The following is a 22,133-nucleotide window of genomic DNA, read 5'->3' as shown; positions in this document are numbered from 1 at the left end:
AGGAACAACACGCCAGGTATCCGTTGTGCTTGTTTCCATAAATGTTTCTATATGTAGGAGCAACCATTTTATTAGGATGCTATTAAAAGGTCACGTTCTGTAGGCTAGCTTATACATGAAGAATGCACCAAAGATTAGTCACAACTGCGTAATAAAGCTCATCAGTAAATGGTGGGGATACGTGACACCATGCCCAGCTCCTCGTTTGGCAGGATTTAATGCAGCACACAGAACTGGCAACAGAAGCTCCAGCATAGTTGGTTATTCTGGAAATTAAAGTTGTATTTATCAGGCAGCTTGGTTCTGCATGATGGTAAGCGTGCTTGCTTGCAGGCGTGGGTTGAGCCCCTGTGTAATGTCTATGCGGAAGGGTAGATATAGTAAATTCAGGTTGAAATACAAGGGCACAGAGGGGCTTTTGAGAGAAAACTCCCTGCATTGCACTGTGAGATGTGGTAAAGCTCCGGGGGAAGGCTGCTGCAGGTCTCTGTGGTGGAGCAGGATTCCAGGTGTGTTTGGGGAGGTGGTTTTGTTTGATCACCTGATACCATCTTAGGGCAGGCAGCAGGAAGGGCAAGCGTGCCAGGGTGCTGTCAGACAGGGAGCTGGGGAGGAGAGCATGCCTCCAGGTTTCATAGAGATGTGAGCTGGGTAAGTGAGGAGCCCACTCTGAAACAACATGAGCACCGGAGCTGTGATCTGATACGTACTGATTGTGAAGATAGGGCTGGTGGTCAGTCTCAGATCACATGCATTTGGCAGAGAAAGGGTTCCTCATCATGAGGCTCTAGGAAAGGCATGGATCTGCTAAACACAGCTGCGGGAACTTGTTGTTCTGTGCTACTTGTTCTTCTCCACCAAAGATGTAAATGATTAATAGGGAAATTGCTGTAGGTTTTCCTGGCATCCCTCAGCACGTAGTCTGTGCAGGAGAGGCAAATGCCAATGCACTTTCTCAGCTGTGTGGGTGGCTGCAATAGGTGGCACTTAGTGCCCTGCCTACTTCCAGGCTGCTGGTCCCACCCTGCTGGGCCCTGTGTTTTCCCCTGCCATGCTGCCATGGCCTTTAAACATTTGGTTTACAGTTGCTGAGTCAAAGGTCAGTCGATCTGGATCCTACTGTAGAGTTATGTTTGGTACCGAGTCAAATACTTGTGTGCATTCTGACATTTATTTTTAAGTCACGCAGCAGAACAAGGCAAGAGTTGGCTCAGTAGCTCCGAGTAACAAACTGTAAATTGTAGTGGGGTTACCAGGTTAAAGAGAAGATTTTTTGGTGTATTGTTTTCCTTGTATGAGCTTGCAGTAATGCTCACTGAAGTTAACTGTCACGTATCGGGGCACTTGAAAGCCTCAGCATTAGTGGCTAATTGGGAAGAATGTTTGGTGTAGGAGTACGTTCTGTGTTCTGCTGGCAAGACTCAGTTGTCTCTTTGAGGACTGGCGATGGGAGACCACTGTTTAAGCTGATATTAAAGCCTGAAGGGAAGAGAGAGAGATCTCCTCCCACTCTGTAATCTGCAGGATAAGGTTCCTGCATGGCAGTTCATGCAGCAGATGAGCCTCTGCTCTTAGTCCAAGCACTCTGTTTGCGTCTCCTCACTTCATTTTCAGCTCTCCCTGTGCAGGCATAGCACAACACTTGCCTTTGCAGTTTTGAGCATTCTTTCTTTGCCAACAGACTTATTTGCACATACTTCCCTCTTTGCATTCAAGCTTTGGTGAAGTAAAATATGTTACTGGTATTTCACTGTGGCTTTTCTTTTTCCCATGTCATTTGCAGCTTGTGAATGTAAGCGAACTAAAGGCAAGCTAATGCGGGCAGGAGACTTGAGAACACCCTTGATCTGCTTACAGGTCCTGTTGACCATGACTTAGGCCCTCTTTTTCCCTTGCTAGGATTTAGTGGCTGCAAGCCTGAGCTGAGTCAGCAGGTCCTGTGTGTCAGCTGGCGTTTGGAAGCGTTTGGAGCCATTTTATGGCTCTATTGAGTTCTTAGTGGGGGGTACACTTGCAACAGAGATTAAGAGTTTCTCTTCCCTGTACCATGTTATCTCACACGGGCACTGCCCTGATTAGAGATCGGTTGCATTGGAGAGGAGCTGTTGTGAATACCCTACAGGGCTGACCAAAAAAACCCAGGTTTCCAAAATGTTGAGGCAGTTCTGATGATGCACTTGGCTCTGTCCCTGTGCCCTTCTGCACTGCTCACAGTGTCTGGCCTGAAACAAGGGCCTCGTTGTTGTCTTGGCTGTGGGCAGCCTGGGTCCTGGGCACAGGGCTTTCTGTGCCATGCTGCACACAGCAGGGACACCTGATACACTGAGCCTGAAGCACTGCATTTGAAAAATAAAGGATCTATGGTGTTGTCCCAAAGTCATGGAACAGCTATCAGAAAGCATCATCCATGTGCAAGTGGTGTCAGTGTGCCCCAAAGCTTGGCTGTACCTGTTAGCCAAGCCCTGGCAGGGTATGTTTAAAAGGAGCATACCGTGGGTGAAACAACAGCGTGGCAGTGTTAAACTATAACAGCCGCCTGCTAATTGCCACATGTAAAACTGCAGTGCTTGAATGGATGAAAAGCACCCTGCATATGCAGATTAGAGTTGCTGTGTGTTCTTGGGAACTGTGGGAGGCTTTAGTTCAGTTTCCTCTTAAGGGCTTTCTTTGTGCAAGATAAAGTGAGGTGATTAGTTGTGTGGGAAAGCTAGCTTTAAATGTGGGTCTTGGTTATCCCCTGTGCATTTGTAGGAATAGGAATTAACGCTTTGAAGGTATTAAGTTGGCTTCTGCAGTTGTCCTTCACAGTCAAGAAAGTGAACCTGAGCCAGTCCCGGAGGCAGTGATTGAAGGGAGCATGCTTTGCACCCAGCACTGGGATCTGGGTTCACCTGAGGTGGCCCAGGAGGGCCATGGATGGCAGAGATCCAGGGGTATATATCCAGAAGGACGGGGATAGCCTGCCCTGCCACCTTCTGACCAGCAGAAGGGATGGAGTCCAAGCACTGTCCCCTTCCCCTGGGTCCCATTCATATAGCAGAGGGTGGGGAGTCACATCCGTTCAGAATCAGTGCTCATCTGGGAACATGGGCAGTAAGACAGCTGGCAGTTCTGAACAGCATTGTCATTTTCTGCTACGGATTCAAAGCTCAAAAGGTGTTCAGCAGAGGAGTGCAGAGAATGAAGCTTCAATTTCCTTCTGAGTTTGGGTACCAGTTAGGTAACTTAGGAACAAGAAAGGGGTCTCTTGCTTTAGAAATCCCAGGAGAGGCACAAGATAAAAATAGATTGAAAAAGATGAGTGCCTACAAAATGGCATGAGGATCAGTGGCAACGTGGAAAATTGGGTTGAGGAAGAGGAACAAAACCTGCAGGGATCCTCCAGTGCTGGCAGTACATCTTAAAATGCTCCAAAAGTCTCTTGCACAAGTTGATGCTGTCCTGTACACAGCTGAAAGATAGGTAGTATTGATTTGTTTTATCAGCTAAGGAGAACTTTGTCCTTAACGGAAGCATGGATTGTTTGTAGTTAGTGCCCTTTGATTTTTACTGTAACGGTAGATGCACAGCTGCCATCCCAGGTGAGTATTTGGGCAGTGGAAGGAGGAGTGTTAGGAAAGCAGGAGGCCCTGCCTTCTGGCTGGATTGCTCTCGTGCCCAGCTGTCCATGGAGCAGATGTCCATTGCACATCCCAGAAGCCAGCAGGTATGCACATGGGAGTGTTGTGTTTTAGCAAGCCGTGTTGGAGGAAACCTGGAGTGTAACCCCTGCTTTCATTTTACCTGACTTAACAGGATCTGGATATGTGTTTCTTTGTATTCATGTTTCACTGTATATTCTGCATAAATGAGTTCGCCCCCCCCCTCCAGGCTGTCTTACAGAGTGTTGTGTTGCTGTTCATTCATTCACACTAGCTTTTGTTTCCCTGTTTCTTTCCTTTCCCTTTTCTCCCTAAGATCTATCAAGTTCAGAAGGTATGGCTTGCTTGTTCATTCTTGTTTGCGTGTGTGTGTTCTCTCACAAGTCTTGTCTGCACCTCAGAAAAGCTTCTTAAGAATGGAAGATGCACAGCAGGCCTTATGTTTCCATGCCTTCATGTCTCCTTTCCTCCCATAGCCTTGTGGAGTGGGTAATAATGGGGAGAGGGGCAAGGTGACCTGTTTGGCTAGGCACGTAGTGTCATCTTTTCCTCTGACTATTTGACAAGGAATAAGCAGTAAGGAGAAGAAGAGTTTTGCAAAGCAGCCATCCCATGAGCTGGGTGGCTCACTGCATCATTAAGAGCCATGCAGTCACTTTGCTGTTGAAGGCCCAGTGCATCGTTGCACACACTTCAGGCTGTGCAAGCACCTAACGGGTGCCAGCAGGAGTGACTTTGGGATGACTTTGCATGTAGAAAGTCACTGAAGTAAATCAGGGACACCGTGTTTGAGTTTGTAATTGCTTGGTAAATAAACTGTATGGCCTTTCTTCCAGTGTGCCAAACATTTTCAAATGCTTCTGTGTTGTTTAATACTCTGTCCACTGAGTTTAAACTCATGATCTCTTCCCTCTTCCCAGTTCCCTTCTCATAGCTCTAAAAGGTGGCTCAGCTAATTATAATACGGGCTGCAATGGAGGTCACCTGCTATGTAACAAGAGTTTGGGGTTTTCTTTAGCTGCTCTGTGGTTGCAGCACATGAATTGTGCAGTACATAGAAAGAGAATAGCTCTAAAGAAATTTCACAGGGGGACAGAAAGCATGGATTTCTTTAAGCCTGCTCATTTTCCGCTGTGCTGAATGATTTTTATCCTAGTATTTTTTAATTGCTTGCTGAGTGAGAAATGTGTCCCAAAACCACAACCTGCTTGTGTTGCTCTGATACTCCTGGACCCTCACTGCATGTCTCCCTGGCTCAGTGTAGCAGTGTGTGCGCTTCTGGAAATGCTGCTCTCCTCTCCGAGTGCATATGTGTATGAAGGTAACTACTGAAATCATGCTCTCATGCTTAATCCTGACTTGGTTAATTTGATGACAAACCCATCTTACTCTTGTATTTATTTCTGGAGTTGGCCATGTACAGAGTGAATTAAATTAACGTCTTCCTGTGGATCAACAGCCTCGTTATCAATCTCCTGTATGGGAGCTAATTTAATCTGCTGGTACGTATGCAGCCCCATGGGAGACAAAAGAAGTTGTTTACTCTTGGTGTCCTGACATGGATGAGGAGATAAGTGGGTTAGCTTCGTGGCATCCCATAGTGAGTTTGCAAGTCAAGCAGTTTCACTGGCACTTAGAGAGCAAATCTGATCTGGAATTCTCTCTCAATGGTATTAATGTCATTAATTATTGAATTTTAATATCAATTTTCAGGGTAGAAGAGAACTTGAGTCTGGAAGAGGTATCCGGCTAAATGATGAAGGCCTTTTTCACTTTTCACTCCCAGCAGATCCTTTATGGCAGAACAGTTGACTTAAAGAAAGGATTGAGAAGCGTCTGGAGCAAAATAGCTGAAACTTCAGATGCTACTGGCTCAGTCCAGTGTGAGATGTGTTATTTAGATTCAAATGGAAACAGTCTCAAGGCTGTTGCTTTCATTAATGGTTTTCTTTGGGGGATGTGAAGCATGTAGCTATGTCACTTCAGATGGGTGGAGAAAGAGACAGCCATACAAGTCTTTCAAGGAGTGCTTCCTCATCTCTCTTTTGCAGAACTGAGTTCAGAAGCCTGTGTCAGAAAGTAAGCAGAGCTGAGGGCAGGCAGTATGAAATATCAGTGTACTTATGGGCCCTTCCTATCTGTGAGAAAGTGGTCCTCTGTCTTTATATCGAGATTTTAGGATGCTTTCTTTCCCCTTGGATGTGTGTAGGCTTTTTGTTTGTGTTTTTGTTTTAATTAATTTGTAGTGTCAGAAAACCTTCCCCATTTTTTTTCTTTGGGAAAGGGGGAGCCTCTAATGAGGCTTTACCTGATCTGATTTACCACAAAGCATAATCTGTAGGTTCTGCTCTCGTACACAATCCTGACCAGCTGGAATTTGTATTGCTTTAAGAACTGGGCTCTCTTTCAGGATGTGATTTACATAAACCTTAGTTTTACAACATGCTGCCATACATGTTTTACTGCTGCCTGGAAACAACTGGTCTGAGCGCATACAAGGAAGTATGCCATGCTTGGAGAAACAGTAGTTAATATAATACTCTCTAATTCATGTAGTTTAAGGGAGAAGTTTCACTCAAGTGCAGCTTGGCTAGACATTGCATAGAGATACTGGATGTATTTGGGCACACCCTGAGATGCTTTGCAGGAACAAGAGGGGAGGGCATCCATGCCCTCATAGGGATGTGGTTAAGTATCTTAACTGTTGTCTCTTCTCCTTTTTCCAGATAGATGTGTGCATGCTGTTAAAACCTGCAATGCAGTAGGTTTATTTCACATTTTTTCAAATTCCTGGCCTAAATACTTTCTAGTATTTCTTTTCTGAAAAATTTCAGCTTAAAACTGACAGCATTCAGGAGCCTTTGCACAGTTTGGGTTCTCTGTGATGTCCTAATGCAGCAACCCTGTGTGTATTCTACTTTGTAATGTGCTGTCTTCTCTTCAGAGCTGTCAAGGTGAGAACAAAGATGGCCTGAAGGTGAAAATAATTTTGTTGAAAGAAAACTCTGAAGTGGGAATAAACTGATGCAGTATCGGGGAGCTCAGACATTTCTTCTAGTTCGTTACTAAATAGAGAGTGGGGTTTTGGAGTGCAAGTCAAGTGACAGTCATACCCTCAAGTGACTGCAAAATGCAGAGCTCAGTGAGGAACAAGGTTCCAAATTTTGCTCATTAGTTAATGTTTTACCTGCTCATGCTCTGCTTTCTCAAGCCTCTGGAAAGCAGGCAAGTGTAGGCACTTTTTCCCCCCACAAGTACACAAACCTCAAAATGCATAACCTAAATTGTTCCAAAATACGTCCATTACTTCCTTGAGCAGGATTTCCATTTGCCCACTACTGTGCTTTAGCCTGGTGATTTTCCTCACACTGGAATGTTATGGTTGCCGTTATAAATGTGAGCTTCCTGAGATTAGATTCAAAGTGTGTGTTTGGGAAGGGTGAAAAATGCTGTTGAACTGGAAAGATTGTTGAACTTGAAAGATCATGTTGATCTTCAGCAATTTGCTGTCTGCTGGGAATGCAAGGTCAGCGGGAAGTACTGAAAGTTATGCTAAGAACACATGACCTGCACATGAGCTCAGGTAGGACAGCCTGCTAGGGAAATGTATGACGTGGTACTAAAACACAGAGCCCTTTCCAACCTTGTTGCTCTGATACAAAGGATCCTCAAGGCTCCTGTTCTACCATCAGTGCCAAGATGATCAAAATACAGGCAAAAATGAGATCCGCGGAGTTAAGAAAACAATAAGAATACACAGATTATTTGCATTTTATTCAACTTGTCTTCCCAGTTCGACAAATCTGTACGGTGAACACAGTTTGACAGCATTTTCCATCCTGGAAACGTTCTGTGTTCAGATCCCTTATAATGAGTCTTGACTTAAATGGGTCAGAAATTCAAGACTCATTATGCTCTTTGCTCCTTTCCTAGTAGTGCTTTTTGGTTTTCTTTTACACTGCTGAGCAATAAGGAGCTGTGTAGGGGTCAGACTGTCCTGGTGAATGCTCCTGTCCCTGTGCTGGGAAGTTTTTCTGGGCATCTGCTGCATCAGACATGGCACCCAATGGTTCCTGTCGCTGGCATGGCCATGAAATCCGCATGTGTGAATCTGTGTGCGTTGGCAATGCATGTCTAAGTGTTCAGTGTTTGCCTTTCTCATCTAAATTCAGTTTTTCCCTTTTCTGTCTGTAGAAATATTATGGTCTGGATACTAAATGGGGCGACATCGAGCAATGGATGGTAGGCCTTGATCAACATAGTTAATCAGCTTTTATGTGTTAAAGTTTTATGCAGTTGGCGAGATCTCAAACTCTACCAAGTAGTTATTTCCATACATTAGAAATAGGCTCTTAGCGTGTAGGTGCTTGCAGTCTGCATCAGTACCTGAAATGCAGATTAAATCTGGTACGGGTTTGGTTATAGCCATCTCTTTTTGCAGACCTCTATCTTCATCCTATGACTTGAGGACTGGATTAGCATGTAGACCCAATAGAGCCACTAATGCAAGGAATATATATATACTCTCTTTATTTCATGTGGATTTTGCTACAATTTGAACCTGTTCAAAGCTGTCTTCAGGTAATTGCTGGGCAAGTTTTATCCGTGCTTCTGCTGTTAGCTTCGTCCATTCCAGACGCAGTAGTAGTAGTAGTACTGTGTCAGTGCTCACCTTTTCTGGTCTTAGATTTCATTAGTTGCTAAGCTGCTAGAGTTGGCTTAGCAACTTAGACACAGACGTTAGCAGCATCAGTCTGTTTTAACAGCCATAACATGAGATGAAAGGACTGCTGAAGGGCTGGAAGACATTTCCTTCACGTGTCTGTCTGGCATAAGTTCATGACATCGCTTAGCAGTGATGCCGGATGAAAACTATTGTTCCTTGGCCTTGTGGCCTTTCTCTACAACCCAAGTAGTGCATGCTGTAAGAGGCACAGTGGAACAGCTGAATTCCAGTCTGGGAGATAACTTTTCCTTGATAATTAGCTAGCATAAATGCTGGTTTGCTGCATCCCTGCTTAAAACCTGCTGTCTCAGGAAGCAGCCAGCCACTGGAGATGCTCCAATCTTACAGATGAGCCATTTAGTCTCTCCACGTAAAATGGCCTGGGTTGAAAGGACCACATTGATCATATAGTTTCAACCCCCCCTGCTATGTGCAGGGTCACCAACCACCAGACCAGGCTGCCCAGAGCCACATCCAGCCTGGCCTTGAATGCCTCCAGGGATGGGGCATCCACAACCTCCTCGGACAACCTGTTCCAGCGCGTCACCACCCTCTGTGTCAAAAACATTCTCCTAATAGCTAACCTAAACCTCCCCTGTCTCAGTTTAAAACCATTCCCCCTTGTCCTATTGCTATCCACCCTCATAAACAGCCATTCCCCTCCTCTTTATACACTCCCTTCAAGTATTGGAAGGCCATACGGTGAGCTTAGCTCTGTTAGAGCAATTCCCTTGCTTAGAAGTCAGCTCATTTCTGAAAGCCATCAATTCCAATGTTGAAACTACTTTTTTCCCTGTTTTTTGCCACTTTCCTCAGTTCCATATCAAATCAGTTTGCTGAACTGTAACACGTGCTACAGCATTTGCACAGCCTCTGTCCCACAAAAGGGAATGATACTGTGTTTTGGGATGCAGATGCTTTTGGTGTAGAAGGACAGTTGCCCTGCCTCATCGTTTCAGATGGAATATTTGTGAGATTTCTTTCACAAAACTGTAAACTGGAAAGCTTAATTACAAAAGCATTGTAAGTTTAGTGATTCCCAAATGCAGAGGAGTGCCCTTGATGAAGTAAACATGTTTTTGAGGTGCAAATAAGGCACTGTATAATCTTTCCACAAATATAAGCATATAGTCAAGTAACACGAAGGGGAAGAAAGCTGGGGTCAGAGTGAAGGGAAAGGGGTTTTCTGATTTGACAGTGTGTCACCTCCCATTATTTGGCTTAACCTTACTGACTCCAAAACGCTCTCAAGTTTCCCTGTTTCTTTCTGAACACGCTCTGCTGGTGGACCTGTCCTTTCAATGCTTCACTCTTTGTTTTTCTCTGCTGCCTTGCTAGGAAGACAGTGAGCGCTATTCACGTAGAGCCCGAAGAAATGCCTCGGTTAGTATGTGGTGCTTTTGCTTTTCCTTTGTAGCCAGGCATTGCTCCCGAATTGAACAGATGTGAGTAAAGCAGTTCCTTTTTAAAAGGAGAAAAACCCACAATGTCCCCCTCCCCCCCCAGTTGAATAAAGCCCCAAACCCACTTCCTGGCTTCTCTGCCCTCTCTCCAGTCAGTTCTGAAGAGCTCTTGCAAACGTGCTAGAATAAAGGGGTGGGGTGGAGGATGGGGAAATAACCTGCCTGGAGTGTGTAACGTTCAGATATTCAACTGTGGGCTGAGAACATAAAGCTGGGAGTAGCCGAGCAAGTTTGTAATTTGTCCTGCAGTAAAATACTGACTGTTTCTTGGGCAGGATATGACTTAATTTACTTTTTACTTGGAGTTTAATGCAATCCTTTTTAACTCTCCAAGTTTTTTCCTTTCTTTCCTTCTGTCCCATCAAAGCTCACCTGCATTTACATCACTGCCTGTTATTTATGTTCATTTCATTGTTCTCTTGTCTTTATACTTTCTTTTGATAGGCTTCGGATGAAGATGAGCGCATGTCAGTGGGTAGCCGTGGAAGCCTGAGGGTTGGTAAACTGTACAATTTAAGTGTGCATGTGTGTGTACTCAAGCTGCTGTCCTCCTGCACCACAGAGTCATTGTTCTGCACCTTTTCTTAGTTCTCTGCACACATCTTCCTTTCAAGGTCGTGCTGTTTTCTGTGCTCGAGGTGATTTTTGCACTGCTACATTTAGGCCGGTAATTCCTTCAACCCAAGGAACTGTCTGATTTGTATTTGCTGTTGAGAAACACGAGCAAAGGATGTGATGCATACCCTTCTGGTTAGTGCTACTCACTGTTTTGTCACAAGAAGAACTTAGCCAAAACTTCAGCCTGCGTGGCTGCATGTGCCTTGTAAGCTCCCTTGCTTGACTGTCAGTGTGGGGAATCTGGGGAAAAAGCCTCACACTGAGTTCTGGGGGTGGGGGGGGGAGGTTTGTAGGGCACCCAGTGCCACAGTGCACCACTGCTAATCTGTAGAAAAGCCTACAACACTTTTTCTCCAACTGTCAGTACAATGTTTGTCCATATAATACACATGTGCAAATCTTTACTCAGAGTGAACATAATCAGCTCTTGTAATTGTGGAGCTAGTTAAGCAGTTTAGTTCTTAGCAGTTAATACTACTGTCTCAGCGTGTGCTGATGGTCTTTCAAAGATGGTCAGAGCCCACTGCTTCTGGGATCTGTGCAGAGTATTCAGCTGGCAACGCAACAGGAACAACAACAGGGCAATGGAGGGAGCACCCAGCAGTTCTGAACACTGGAAATCTGCCATTGATTCCTTTGGTGCACTTTTATAATACACTCCTGATTTGTTCTTATATACTTAAACAGGAGCCTTGCATTCTGTTCCCCACAGTCCCTGGAGAAGCTTTCCTGACACGTTCTCCTGGAGCAGTCCGTCGTTGGGCTGTCTGATAACCACTGCTCCTCTGCCAAAAAGGGATCTCCCCTGCTGTAGGGGGTGGCCCATAAATACCCAGTACTTCTGCAAAGAATGTCCTTTTCTGACAGGACAATCTGGTTGAAGCTTTACATCCTGCTATTTCCATTGATGTTGCACAGACTCCCTAGTGACACCATAAAGTAGCATTCTGTGAACATTCTTGTGTAAGACATCTGACACTTTGGGCATGCACAGGAAGGGCTTTGACAGAGCCTGGTATATCTGAAGGCTTCCATCCCTCATCTGGTGTCACTGGGATTGGAGGAGAAAGGAAGAAATAAACCTGCACGTTCACTTAGTCTGGCTGGAGAGTTACCCTTATGCTTCATTTAGGTTTCTTTTTTACTTGAAATTAAGTGATAAGAGTACACACTGATTGTTTTCCTAATGTGGGTATGCAGCAGCTTGTTTGAAGTCTGACCACAGCTGGTTATGAAGGTTTGGCTCCTACTGTGCCCATGTAAAACAAAGAATAACTGGGCAACTACCAACTGAAAGTCACCTCTATGGACAGCTGAGCTGCTTTAGCATGAAGGAAGCACTGTCTGTGTCCATGCAGGGTTGATAAAACTCAACGCTGACCGCTTTTCATTTTTGGATATTGAAATATTAAGGAAATAGTATTTTCATTGTGATTGTCATTCAAGACTTTCCCTTTCTGATAGCTGATCTTGTATTTTTGGCACTGTGGGTCACTGTGAGGCTGGCTGCGGTCAGAATTACTCTTTGAAGTAGTGATTCTTTTCCAGCCCTCAACATGGGCTGCACCAGAGGTGTTTGTTCGTTAGAGCACACTAGCCAAGTGCTTGAAGCTCTGCAGCTGGGCTGTGCTGTAGCCAGTAGCCTATGAATTATAATGCTATCCCTAGTGCATCTGTGCCTCCTACAGGGAGATTGTCGGCTGCAGAGATTGGACATCTTTAGCAGCTTTTCCATGGCTCATCCTGAAGCCATCAATAATATCCTGCCTTTCTTGTTTCTTTCCCATGCAGTTTTTCTTAAGGAGGCTCAATAACACCATCCTGTGTTTGAGGCGCTGCTTTCCTTCAGTCTTTTCTCTACTGCAAGCGCCTTTGTTCCCCCACTTCTCAGCTGGCTGTCATCCGAGACTCCAGCATGTAAGGCTGCTGCAATTAGTCACTCAGGACACAATTTGGGCACATTTCCTTGCTTTGTCTCCTCAATAAAGTTCCCAGCTTCTGGCCTCGTGCATCACCAGAATTATTTTTGTGGGACGTTCATCTTTTAGGGGATGAAGGAGCTTGATTGCCATCACTTACTTCACTGCTTTCTGTTGTTGTTCTCATTTCTGTTCTTTTCGTGCTTTGACAGTCTCATGTGGAGTATGCCGGCGCCTATCCAGTGGTGAGAATAGCCTGAAAGTTGCAGTGTGTGTTTAAAAACTAACAGTGAAAAAAACTAACATCAAGTGTGATAGCTCATCTAAGGTGAGGGATGAGCAATAATGCAACTCAATACAGGATGTTCACTGACTGCATTGAGGTAGATCTGCTTCTCGGGGGCACAGGAGGAACCTAGCGGGGAAAATGAATGTTGGGACTTGAAACTCAGTTTTTAAATCTCCTCATACTGTTAGCTGTGCTGTTTTGTGCCAGCACTGTGTCAAATAGGAGGTCTGTCTGTTGCTTCGTGGAGCAAACAGTGGAGAGCAGTTTTACAGACTCTAGCTTTTTTTTTTTTCCACTCTTCTTCATTCCCTGCCCTATTTCAGATTAGGAATGCAATGAATCTATTTGAGTGACCTATATACAGAAATAGTCCAAACACATTTGGATTTTGCATGGATGTATTGATGTAGTAAGTATAGACAGCTGGTAGCTCAGTTAATTGACTTAACCCAGCAAGCATGAATAATTTTAACTGTGGCTACTAAATTTAACAATGCTATCATCACTTTTAACAATATTCTCTAATAACTGACCGTTTGACTTTGAGATTTGATTTTTTTCGTGTGTGCTCACTGAGCCATGTTCTATAAGCTGGAGAGATGCTGAACTGATGGATTTGCTTGATGCTGTGCATGCCTGGCTCTGGTGTGTGCACGCAAATTCACTGATCTTTTCACCCTGCATTCTTAATCTCACTGCAGGCTGGATTAGAGAATGAGAGGACCAAATGGAAGAACTACTCCAAAGCAGTATGTATCTTCACTGTCTGGCTGAGGTTTTTGCATATGAAAGTGCTGTGATGAGACTAGAGAAGCAAGTAAGCTGGCTGTAAGATCACCAGCCCAATGTCAAGGATACGGTGTAACTCTCAGGATTTATGTCCACAGGAATGCCTGGAATTGCTTTATCTGCAACAGGTAGCATGATCCAAAAGTCTATGTCAGTGTTGTGCCTAGAGAGCCTCCTGAAACACTCAGAACCTAGTTCAAGCTTTAACATTACACATGCAAAAGGTAAAGTTGATGGTAAATATATGTAGTAAAGACTGAATCTTTCCACCTAAGAGAAGTAGTATTTTTTTATGTATGAAAGCAGGAGGTTAGCCCTGATTTATGACAACATTTGGGTAATTAGTAATTAGGCAGTGCTTCAGGAGCACAGCATTTGCAAATTAGATGTATGTTAGCTAGGGGTGCTGAAGCTCTAAGTTAGAAATAATATTCAGGGAGCTGAGGGAGCTTGCTTCTGTCCCACATTGGCTCATCATTGGTAGCACAAATCTTGGAGCTACTTTCAGACAGAGATGTTAGTTATTCAGTACAACACATGGCACGTTGCGAGTGGCAGTGCTCCCAGCCAGGTACTCAGCATGCTGAGCTGATGAAACAGCAGGAGAACACAGTTGCCTGCATTTCGAAAGGAAATTAATGACATGCTTTCCTTTGATGCAGTGATGTTTTGACAATTCTTTACTGTAACTTGGTAAACATTAGTGTTTCTCAGGAAACCTAAAGGCATTGACCTTACCTAGAATTGCCCTACTAGGGCCTGCACTGCAAAGCTAGACCTTCATGGAAGGTAAAGAGTAGTGGGCTTTCACGCACTCAGGATGTCAGCTGAAATCTCATGGGCAGAGATTGAAGGAACTGAGAGAGAGAAGGGTCAGTTCATAGCTCTCTCCGGTATGCTATCCTGTTTGTTTCAGTTTTCATCAAGGTTTTGATCAGATACTTAGCATAAAACAAAGGTCAGCAAGATCTGATGAAACTCATCCTGCAGAGCCTTGACTGGAGCGTTTGCCTTCGAAAATGTGAGCTGGAGAAGTCCCTGGAGAGGAGGGAACAGTGGTCATAGTGGCAAAGGAAGTGACCAGAACTGCAGTGCTTCGGTTTGAAATCTAAAAGATAGTAGGGCATGTTAAACTGACTGTATTGAGAAGTGCCACATTAACTAACCTGGATTTGTGAAAAACGAATCATGGCAATTCAACGTAATTTGCCAAAGCAAGGTAATTATTAAAGAGCAGAAAGGAGAAGCATTAGATGAAACTCTAACGTGACTCCAAAGATTTTGATGTGCTTCTGCTTAACATTCTTGAGTGAAACCTTTGCCAAGATCTTGTAAAAGAGATGCAGTTAGTTGAAAAATAGCTTTTGGAAAAGGTAACAGCTGGAAAGGATCTCATCTGGGCTCTTCCCATCTAAGATGGCTTTGTCTGCTTTTAGAGGGAAAATCAGATCTATAGAAGTCTGTAGTGCCTGGTTATCTGCATACAGGGAGCAAGGAGGTATCCTGAAGGTTGGAATAGTAGATTTGTTTAATGGTATTCTTGAACTGTATAGCGTATGATATCTCTTTGGCTTGAAAATGGATTCAGATTGGACTTAATGACTTGAACTGTCTCACCCTGAGTCTCTCATTCACTCTGAGCACGTTAGTGTTGTCTTCTCTCAGAGCAAACTTAGGTGCAGCAACAAGGCAGACTGTTGTGTTGAGCATGCAGAGGGCAGCTGAACCACCCAAAACCCCTTGTAGTCTTTGTGTTGCCTCGCCAAGTGTTGGCAGGTGGCGGATGGCTGCTATCTGGGGTTCATTTTGGTGTAATTGGGGAAAGCCAAAAAGAGATTTCATATATCATTCTTTGTCAGCTAAACAGAGTTTCTTGAATATAAACTTAGGATTAAGTTCTTAGCTACAATCTGCTGCTTTTTAAGGTGTTCAGCTGCCAGGAATATAAGTAACTACTGTGACATATTTATTATACTCTCCCGTCCCTTGTGTTTCCTTTTCATCCTCTGTTCTCTTCACAAAGAGTTTGAAGAGTTACAGGTGTTACAGTGCCATAATAATGGGGGAAGCAGAAGTTTTTCTTAACAAGAAGAAGAAAAGGGTCAAAAAGGCAAGCAGGAGTATCCTTGACATTTTTTGGCTGGTTTACAGATAGTGACGGACACAAAAGTGTTCACATCCTCACGTTTGAAACCCTGACCTAGTTCTGCACTTCTGTTCCTGGTTTAGCTTTGAAAAGTTCTCTTTTTGCTTTTGCTGTTCATAAATGATGGCTGTCACGCAAGCTTGTCTTTTGGGTCTGCATTCTCTCCTTTTCTTTCCTTTTCTCTCCTTTCTTTCCATAACAGACCAATGGTTATGAGGAAGACATGTATGGATCGTCCCAGAGTAGAAAATCTAGCAGGGTTAGTATATTGTAGTATGATTTATATTGCTCTAAAATCTGTTGCTCTATTTAATGGGATTAAATCTAATTAGCAAATTCTTTTGTGTGATGAAGCAGGTTTTTCCTGCCTTGCATGTTGTGGGTTTTGCAGTTTCTCAGATGTAGAGGTGCAGCAATAAGCTGTTTAAAGAAAAAAGAAAACTAGGCCATGAGTGAGAAAGGAAGTCTCTGCATTTGATACAAGTAGAACTTGGGAGCCAGAATTGCTTAAACTTGTAATCAGAATTGGGTAAAAGTTGAACTGTAGCAAGAAATATCTTGATGGCACCTGGCAGGGAGGGTTTGCAGGTGCTGCCTGTGCAGGTGCTGCATATCAGTGCTTGTTTTGCAGCCTGTGCAATGCACGCACGTCGTGCTGTCAGGCTGAGACTCCCTAGCTTGGGAGCAGTCAGTGGGCATTTGCACATGAGCAGTGCACTTGGCCTTTGGACTTTCCCAAAGCGTATGCTGTTTATTTGAAGTTTGCTTAACAAAGCCCTTATTTGTTTTGTAAATTATATAGAGGTTCTGGAAGTTCCCACAAAGGTGAACAGCCAGTGAAAGTGTTACTACTTAGCTGGGCGATATCACCATTGATGTACTTCATTGCTAGGAGTATTCGTGTCAGAAGAGCTTAACTAGTAACTCCACTGCGTGTGTGCATATGGTTTAATGCAGTTGGCCTATATATGTTGATAAGAGAAGATGAAATACTGCTGCTTAAGCCATTAAGAAACAGCATGTTCTGCTGCTGACCCTCTTGCTGAACTGTTGGGAGTTCAAGAAGCCTTTTGTAGTGCTTCTAATGGTGTTCTTATTCTTCCGTGACACACTCTAGGTGCAGGAAGAGCAAAATGTGTGTAAGAAAGTCATCCAGGGAAACATTGCTTGGTTTCCATTGAAACGATTGAAAATCCTCTTGGTATGATAGGGATAGAGAAAAGACCTTTCACTGAAGTCTCTACCTCACAAATAGAAAGAGTGAACCATTTTCACACATCCTCTTATCTTGAATGCAGTTTCCTTAATGCAGTTACCTTTTTGTATCTGTGATCATGTGGATTTTTCAGTATTTTTAAGTTCCTAATTTATGTTTTACTTCCCGCTTAAAGGAGTTTAAAGTCATGTTATTAAGTTCTCAAGGGCTTTTTGTTTGCAATTAATTCAGGCTTCATACTACCCTGATCTGGGTCTTCCCAACAGTGGCTATGCTTCCACATCTCAGCCTTCTTCCCAAAATGGAAACTGGGTCTGTTGTCTACTGGTTTCGCCTGGCCTGTGCTTCTCACCCTGACTTCATTTGGATAATACGACCTCTTGTATAAGAAATTAATCTGCACCAATTGTCAGGAGTTGTTGTAGCTGTTAGTGAAACTGCCGCAACCAAAAAGAAAAATCCCAAAACAAAACAAAAAAAAACCCTTTTTGTTTTAAGATTGGAAAGAGTCATGGCAAGCCGTTTGCACACTGCAAGAAATAGTTTTCCTTTGGTGCTCCCTTTCCAACAGTTACTTTGCTTGCTTTTGGCCTAAACTTCTCTGCAAAAATAAGGGGAACGTTAATTGACTCAAGTTCTTTAGGCAATTCTGTTTGCCTGAAGTGATCCTAGAAGCAAAGTTCCAAAGCTTTCCAGTACCCCGAGAGGTTGGATTGTCCTCTGCATGCGGATGGAGCTGGGCAGCAGCGTGCTGGTGCTCAAGCAGTGGTCTGAGCAGGACAGGGCAGTGTCACCGTGCTCCTAACAGCTGGGGGTGGCACGAGGCCTGTGAGCTGGGACTGCTGCTGGAGCATCACACCTACTCACAGCAGTACGTGCCCGCTGACCCGAGGTGTGCTGCATCTTGCAGGTGATTACTAACAGTTTGTTTTACGGTGCTCTGACTTAGGTAGTCATAACTTCGTCCTGAATAACTAGGTTTTCTCAGTGCTAAGGCAACACACAAGGGGTGATCTTGCTGCTGTTTGGAACACTTACCACGTATAGCTTAAAATATTTGTCTTTGCACGTAGCTCTGTTTCTGGTTTTGGTTGAAGTGAGGAGAAACACCCTTTCTGGCTGCTGCACACACATGTGCTGGGAGGTGATAACCACCACCTAAAATTAAATTTCACTCTTGTGCTTCTCTATACTTTGGTATCCTCCCTTCCTGTAGGAAATGCACGTCTGCTTGGTATTCTCAGTCTTGGGAGATGAGATCTAATGCTTTTATGTAACAGACAACTAATATTCTTTATACTGGGTTTCCTTCTGTTGTAGGGTAATAATCCTAACCTTTTACCAAGGTTGTGAATTCTGCTATAGGCATCCTTTTTTGTTGTTTCATTTTCTATGCCAAAAAGTGTTGTGCTTGTCTTCCTCAGCCCTCCTTGCTGTACAGCGATGCTCTGCCAGCCAGAAGTTACAGGGTTTGTTGTACTAACGCTCGAAGCACAAATACTGAAGCCACTCACTTCCAGCCATGCACATACTGTCTTTTACCTCTGTAGTTCTCATTGGCTCCATTTCTTTCACATTCTGGTGTCACCTGTCTGGTCTATCTGAGTGCATGCGTGGGATGCTGTTTGTACAGTCAGACTTGCTGATCCTTCCTCTTATTCCCATTGGAATTGTACGACCGCTGCCTGTGGAGTTGTGGAGCTCCTGTGGGCTTCCCTTGGGACACAGGCAGTCACCTTTGTTTTGGTGTACCTTCAGGATGAACGGGAGCAGACCGGAGAGAGGCAACATCAATTCTTCCTTCCTAGCCAAATTCCATGGTTCTTGTTGAAACCTAAACTCTGAGTGATGCTCATTTTAGTTCTCGACACTTAAAGGCAGAATTGCTTCTGTTTCCTGAACTAGACACTCACAGGGAGAACTGGAGCCCAGTGTGCATCTTCCTCCTTTCTTTTTAGTTTGGAAAACAGGCTCGTCATTGGGGTTCATGTGGCATAAGTTTTCTCCCGTGTTTTGCAAGCACCAGAAATGAAAATCAAACAGACATAAACAATTTAAGAATTGATGTAGCCATTTTGGTCATGGGTAACATTAACAATTGAATTGGTGATAGAAGAACTGCTAGAAATGCATGGCTATGTGATGGATGTGGGGGGATCATTCAGGTTTTGCACGTGTGTTGTGGGGTTTCCCAGCCTGCTGACTTGAGGTTGTGTTCGTTTTTCACTTGCATGCTGCTTGTGGTTGTTTGCAGGAGATGCTCTTCATTCCCCCATGTCCTTGCACTGTGTGAATCTGCAGTGCTACAGAGTGAAAGCAGAAACTTAGATCTGCTGGAATTGTTCTGACTCTGTCTTTTACTTGTAGGCGTCTGTGTATGACGAGAGTGTTTACAGCGGGAGTCGTCGGTATAGTGCCTCTAGTTCTCGTGCTGTAAGATGTGTTCTGCATTTCCACCTTGTTGTGTCTCTGTCCTTCAGTAACTGTAACTTTACCAGAACTCGGGCTTTTTGAGGCTGAGGAGAGTTTGGGATGGACTGTGACAGACTCATAGCCTGCTGCTGTAGCAAAGTGCAGGCACTGATTCCGTGAGCTTCCACCACATCCTAAATTCTGACCTACGTGGTGTGGTGATGCATCACCTCCAGCACCAGGCGGTGTCACTGCTGCAACAAGGGGAGCTCAGCTCTGCCCCTGTGCGTAGCTTCCAGCTCAGGTGCCTTGGCAAGGCAGTGCAGAAAGTCCCTTTGCTCCCTGAGACCTCATTTTTCTTCTGCAAACTGAGATTAATGTACATTAAAAAGGAATCGCTTCCCTAGTGTTAAGTTTGTTAGCGCTGTGATGTGCACAAGCATAGCTGTTAATGTAATGTTTAAAAACTTGCAATGTAGTTGGCTTGCAGGAGGAAACAAGCTTTCAAGAATGCCCACTGAGCCCTTGTTAGCCATTAAAGGGGGCCCTCCTGTTACATAACACTGCTTCATTAGGAGTGCTGTGCATCTTGCTGCTATTGATCTCAAGCTTCAGATTACTTTTTGTTTCCCAATTATGCCTTGTTTGCATTTGGCTGTCTTGTGGAATTGTCTGCCTGCAATTCAGTGGATTTGTTGTTTGCACTGCACTGAGCTGGTTGTCAGCCTTTGTATGACAGGTCTTCCTTTGTAGGTAAGTGTCTCAGAGCTCCAGATGACACAGTTCTAATTTGAGGAGAAATAATTCCCAGTGGACTGTGGGCCTGAGAGCTGTTTACAAGCCGTACTGCTAATGGTCTGAACGTGAAATCAACTCTGGTGCTTGTTCCCCTTCATCTGTCCTCATCCAGTACTGTGCCACAGATGCTATGCATCATCACCCCTCCAGTTTCATAGAATCATAGAATGGCCTGGGTTGAAAAGGACCACAAAGATCATGTGATTTCAACCTCCCTACCATGGACAGGGTTGCTAACCACCAGACCAGGCTGCCCAGAGCCACATCCAGCCTGGTTTGTGTTGCACCGTTGGCTGTACAAGTGTGAGAGCTGAGGCATGATGCTTCAGCCTCACATGGCGTGGCTTTGTCACAGCTGTGGTGTTTCCAGTGGGCATTTCAGCATCACTGAAGCCCGTAGCACTGCTCTGCTGTCAGAGGGTAATGCAGTGTGGGTGGCTGCATGGTCTGCCTGTGTTGGATTGCAGTTAGGGTTATTTCCCACTTACCCTGATATCATTTGTTAGTACTATAAACTTCATTTATACTGCGCACAATGGAAGATAACAAAGCAGACCTCCAGTAGTGAAGGCTTGGGTGTCTCACTAGTAGTTTTAGGGGATTCCTGTGGTGTCCAGGTCAACTAACGGAGAAACCTTAAAAAAAAAATAAAAGTACACGCATATCAAAAGTATGATAATTCTTTAGATTTCATATCCCAGAACAAAGGACTATGTAGGAAACTCTCAGAGGTCACGCAACTCCTCAAGGTACTGGAGACTGAACTCGGGCTTGTTGCTGCCCTGAGCTGCCTGCTTCCTCTGCTCAGTGCCAGGCTTTGTGTAGGAGATCTGATGCACTGACATGACCTTTGGAAGGGCCACTCTCACAGTGCCTGGAGGGAGTGGTAACAGGAGAAACAATATGTCTAGCAAATACCCAGGGACTTGGTTTGCTTGTGTCTGTTCTGAATGTGTCTAACTCTCTCACATATGCTTATGTTCTATAAAACCTGTTTTAATACAAGATGGAGTACAAAGCTGCTGCTTTGAAATTGAAAAACACAGGCAATAGTTCTAAAATAATATAGAGGGTACGTTCTAGGTCTGTTTCCCTGCTGCTTCATACTTTCATTTCCATTCTGTACTCCCACTGCATTATAAGCTCTGAAAAGAAAGCAGGATACGAGCATTCTTTGCCCTTGTCAGCAGCAAGCCAGCCCTGTCTGCTCTGCATCACTGCTTTGGTATTTGCTTTTATGAAGGGCTAAAATACTTCCTTTGGCAGGAGGTGAGGGCTGCAGGTGCTGGAAAATCAGGAAGGTTCTTCAGTGTCTCAGATGGTCTTGATTTCTGCTTGTATCACTGTAGAGCTGGCTGGTTATTGCTTTGGCCTGTGGAACGTGGATCCATTCTATATGTGCACAATGTCGGAAGAATAAGAAGGCTCTCTGGAGAGCGTCAGAGCTCTCAAAAAACACGTAGGATTGAGCCTTTTGTATAGAAATCTAGAGCTTTTTGATTGTGAATGGTAGCCTAAGGTATTTAAATACAAGTTACTGTTCTTGTTCTGCTATGCTGTGAATTGAATCAAAACTTTTTCCTCGGTAAACTTCGACTAAGATTATTGTTTGCCTCATTCTTTTCAAATTAACACTTGAAGTGGCTGTTCTCTGACTTTAACTGCTCTTCCTTTGTCCAGCTGCATGTAACCATTTCTGTAACTGCTTTAATTTTCTCTGGCTTCCTTTCCCAGTCCTAATTCTTTTCTCTCCTCTCTGCTTGCTGGTCCTGGATTGCTCACGGCAGCCTTCAGAGTACAGCTGCTACCTCGGTTCGGGATCTCGGGCATCCTCAAGAGCCAGCTCTGCTCGGGCCAGTCCAGTGGTGAGCTCCTCTCTTTTCCTTTGCTCTGAGACTGTTCTATTTCTCTGTCCTTCATGCTCTTCTCTGCACAAAGAGGTCGCTGTCCCTCATGAGACAGTTTTTGATTCTATTAACTGGGCCACCTATGTGATACTAAAGACAAAAAAGGGATGAACCCGATGAGAAGTTACAAAAACAAAAGGAAAATAGAACTAGCATTGTTACAGGAACGCAGAGGGTACTTCTGTTGTAAAGACCCAACATTTGCATAG

General features: G+C 44.3%; 1 protein-coding gene across 37 annotated transcripts in view; it reads left to right on the top strand.

Moving 5' to 3' along the window:
- Nucleotides 1–22,133, top strand: part of LRRFIP1 (LRR binding FLII interacting protein 1) — an 89,490-nt gene that overhangs the window by 40,464 nt on the left and 26,893 nt on the right. For 10 of the 37 annotated variants that reach the window (XM_040703754.2, XM_046943792.1, XM_046943798.1 and 7 more), the window contains 11 exons: nt 3,958–3,975; nt 7,836–7,883; nt 9,706–9,750; nt 10,275–10,325; nt 12,580–12,612; nt 13,358–13,405; nt 15,794–15,850; nt 17,039–17,119; nt 18,232–18,276; nt 19,175–19,240; nt 21,805–21,882. The exons of 8 other annotated variants lie outside the window; for them this stretch is intronic. In XM_040703754.2, the coding sequence (XP_040559688.1) occupies nt 3,958–3,975; nt 7,836–7,883; nt 9,706–9,750; nt 10,275–10,325; nt 12,580–12,612; nt 13,358–13,405; nt 15,794–15,850; nt 17,039–17,119; nt 18,232–18,276; nt 19,175–19,240; nt 21,805–21,882 (570 nt within the window). Of the gene's footprint in view, nt 1–3,591; nt 3,707–3,957; nt 3,976–7,835; nt 7,884–9,705; nt 9,751–10,274; nt 10,326–12,579; nt 12,613–13,357; nt 13,406–15,793; nt 15,851–17,038; nt 17,120–18,231; nt 18,277–19,174; nt 19,241–21,804; nt 21,883–22,133 lie in introns of those variants that run through there. 19 more of the 37 variants (XM_040703758.1, XM_040703762.2, XM_046943801.1 and 16 more) reach the window with 9 other exon arrangements.

This window comes from Gallus gallus, chromosome 7 (assembly GCF_016699485.2).
Source record: "Gallus gallus isolate bGalGal1 chromosome 7, bGalGal1.mat.broiler.GRCg7b, whole genome shotgun sequence".
NCBI classification, from domain to species: Eukaryota; Metazoa; Chordata; class Aves; order Galliformes; family Phasianidae; genus Gallus; species Gallus gallus.
Note: the sequence above shows the minus strand (reverse complement) of the source record. Positions and strands in the feature narration are given on the sequence as shown.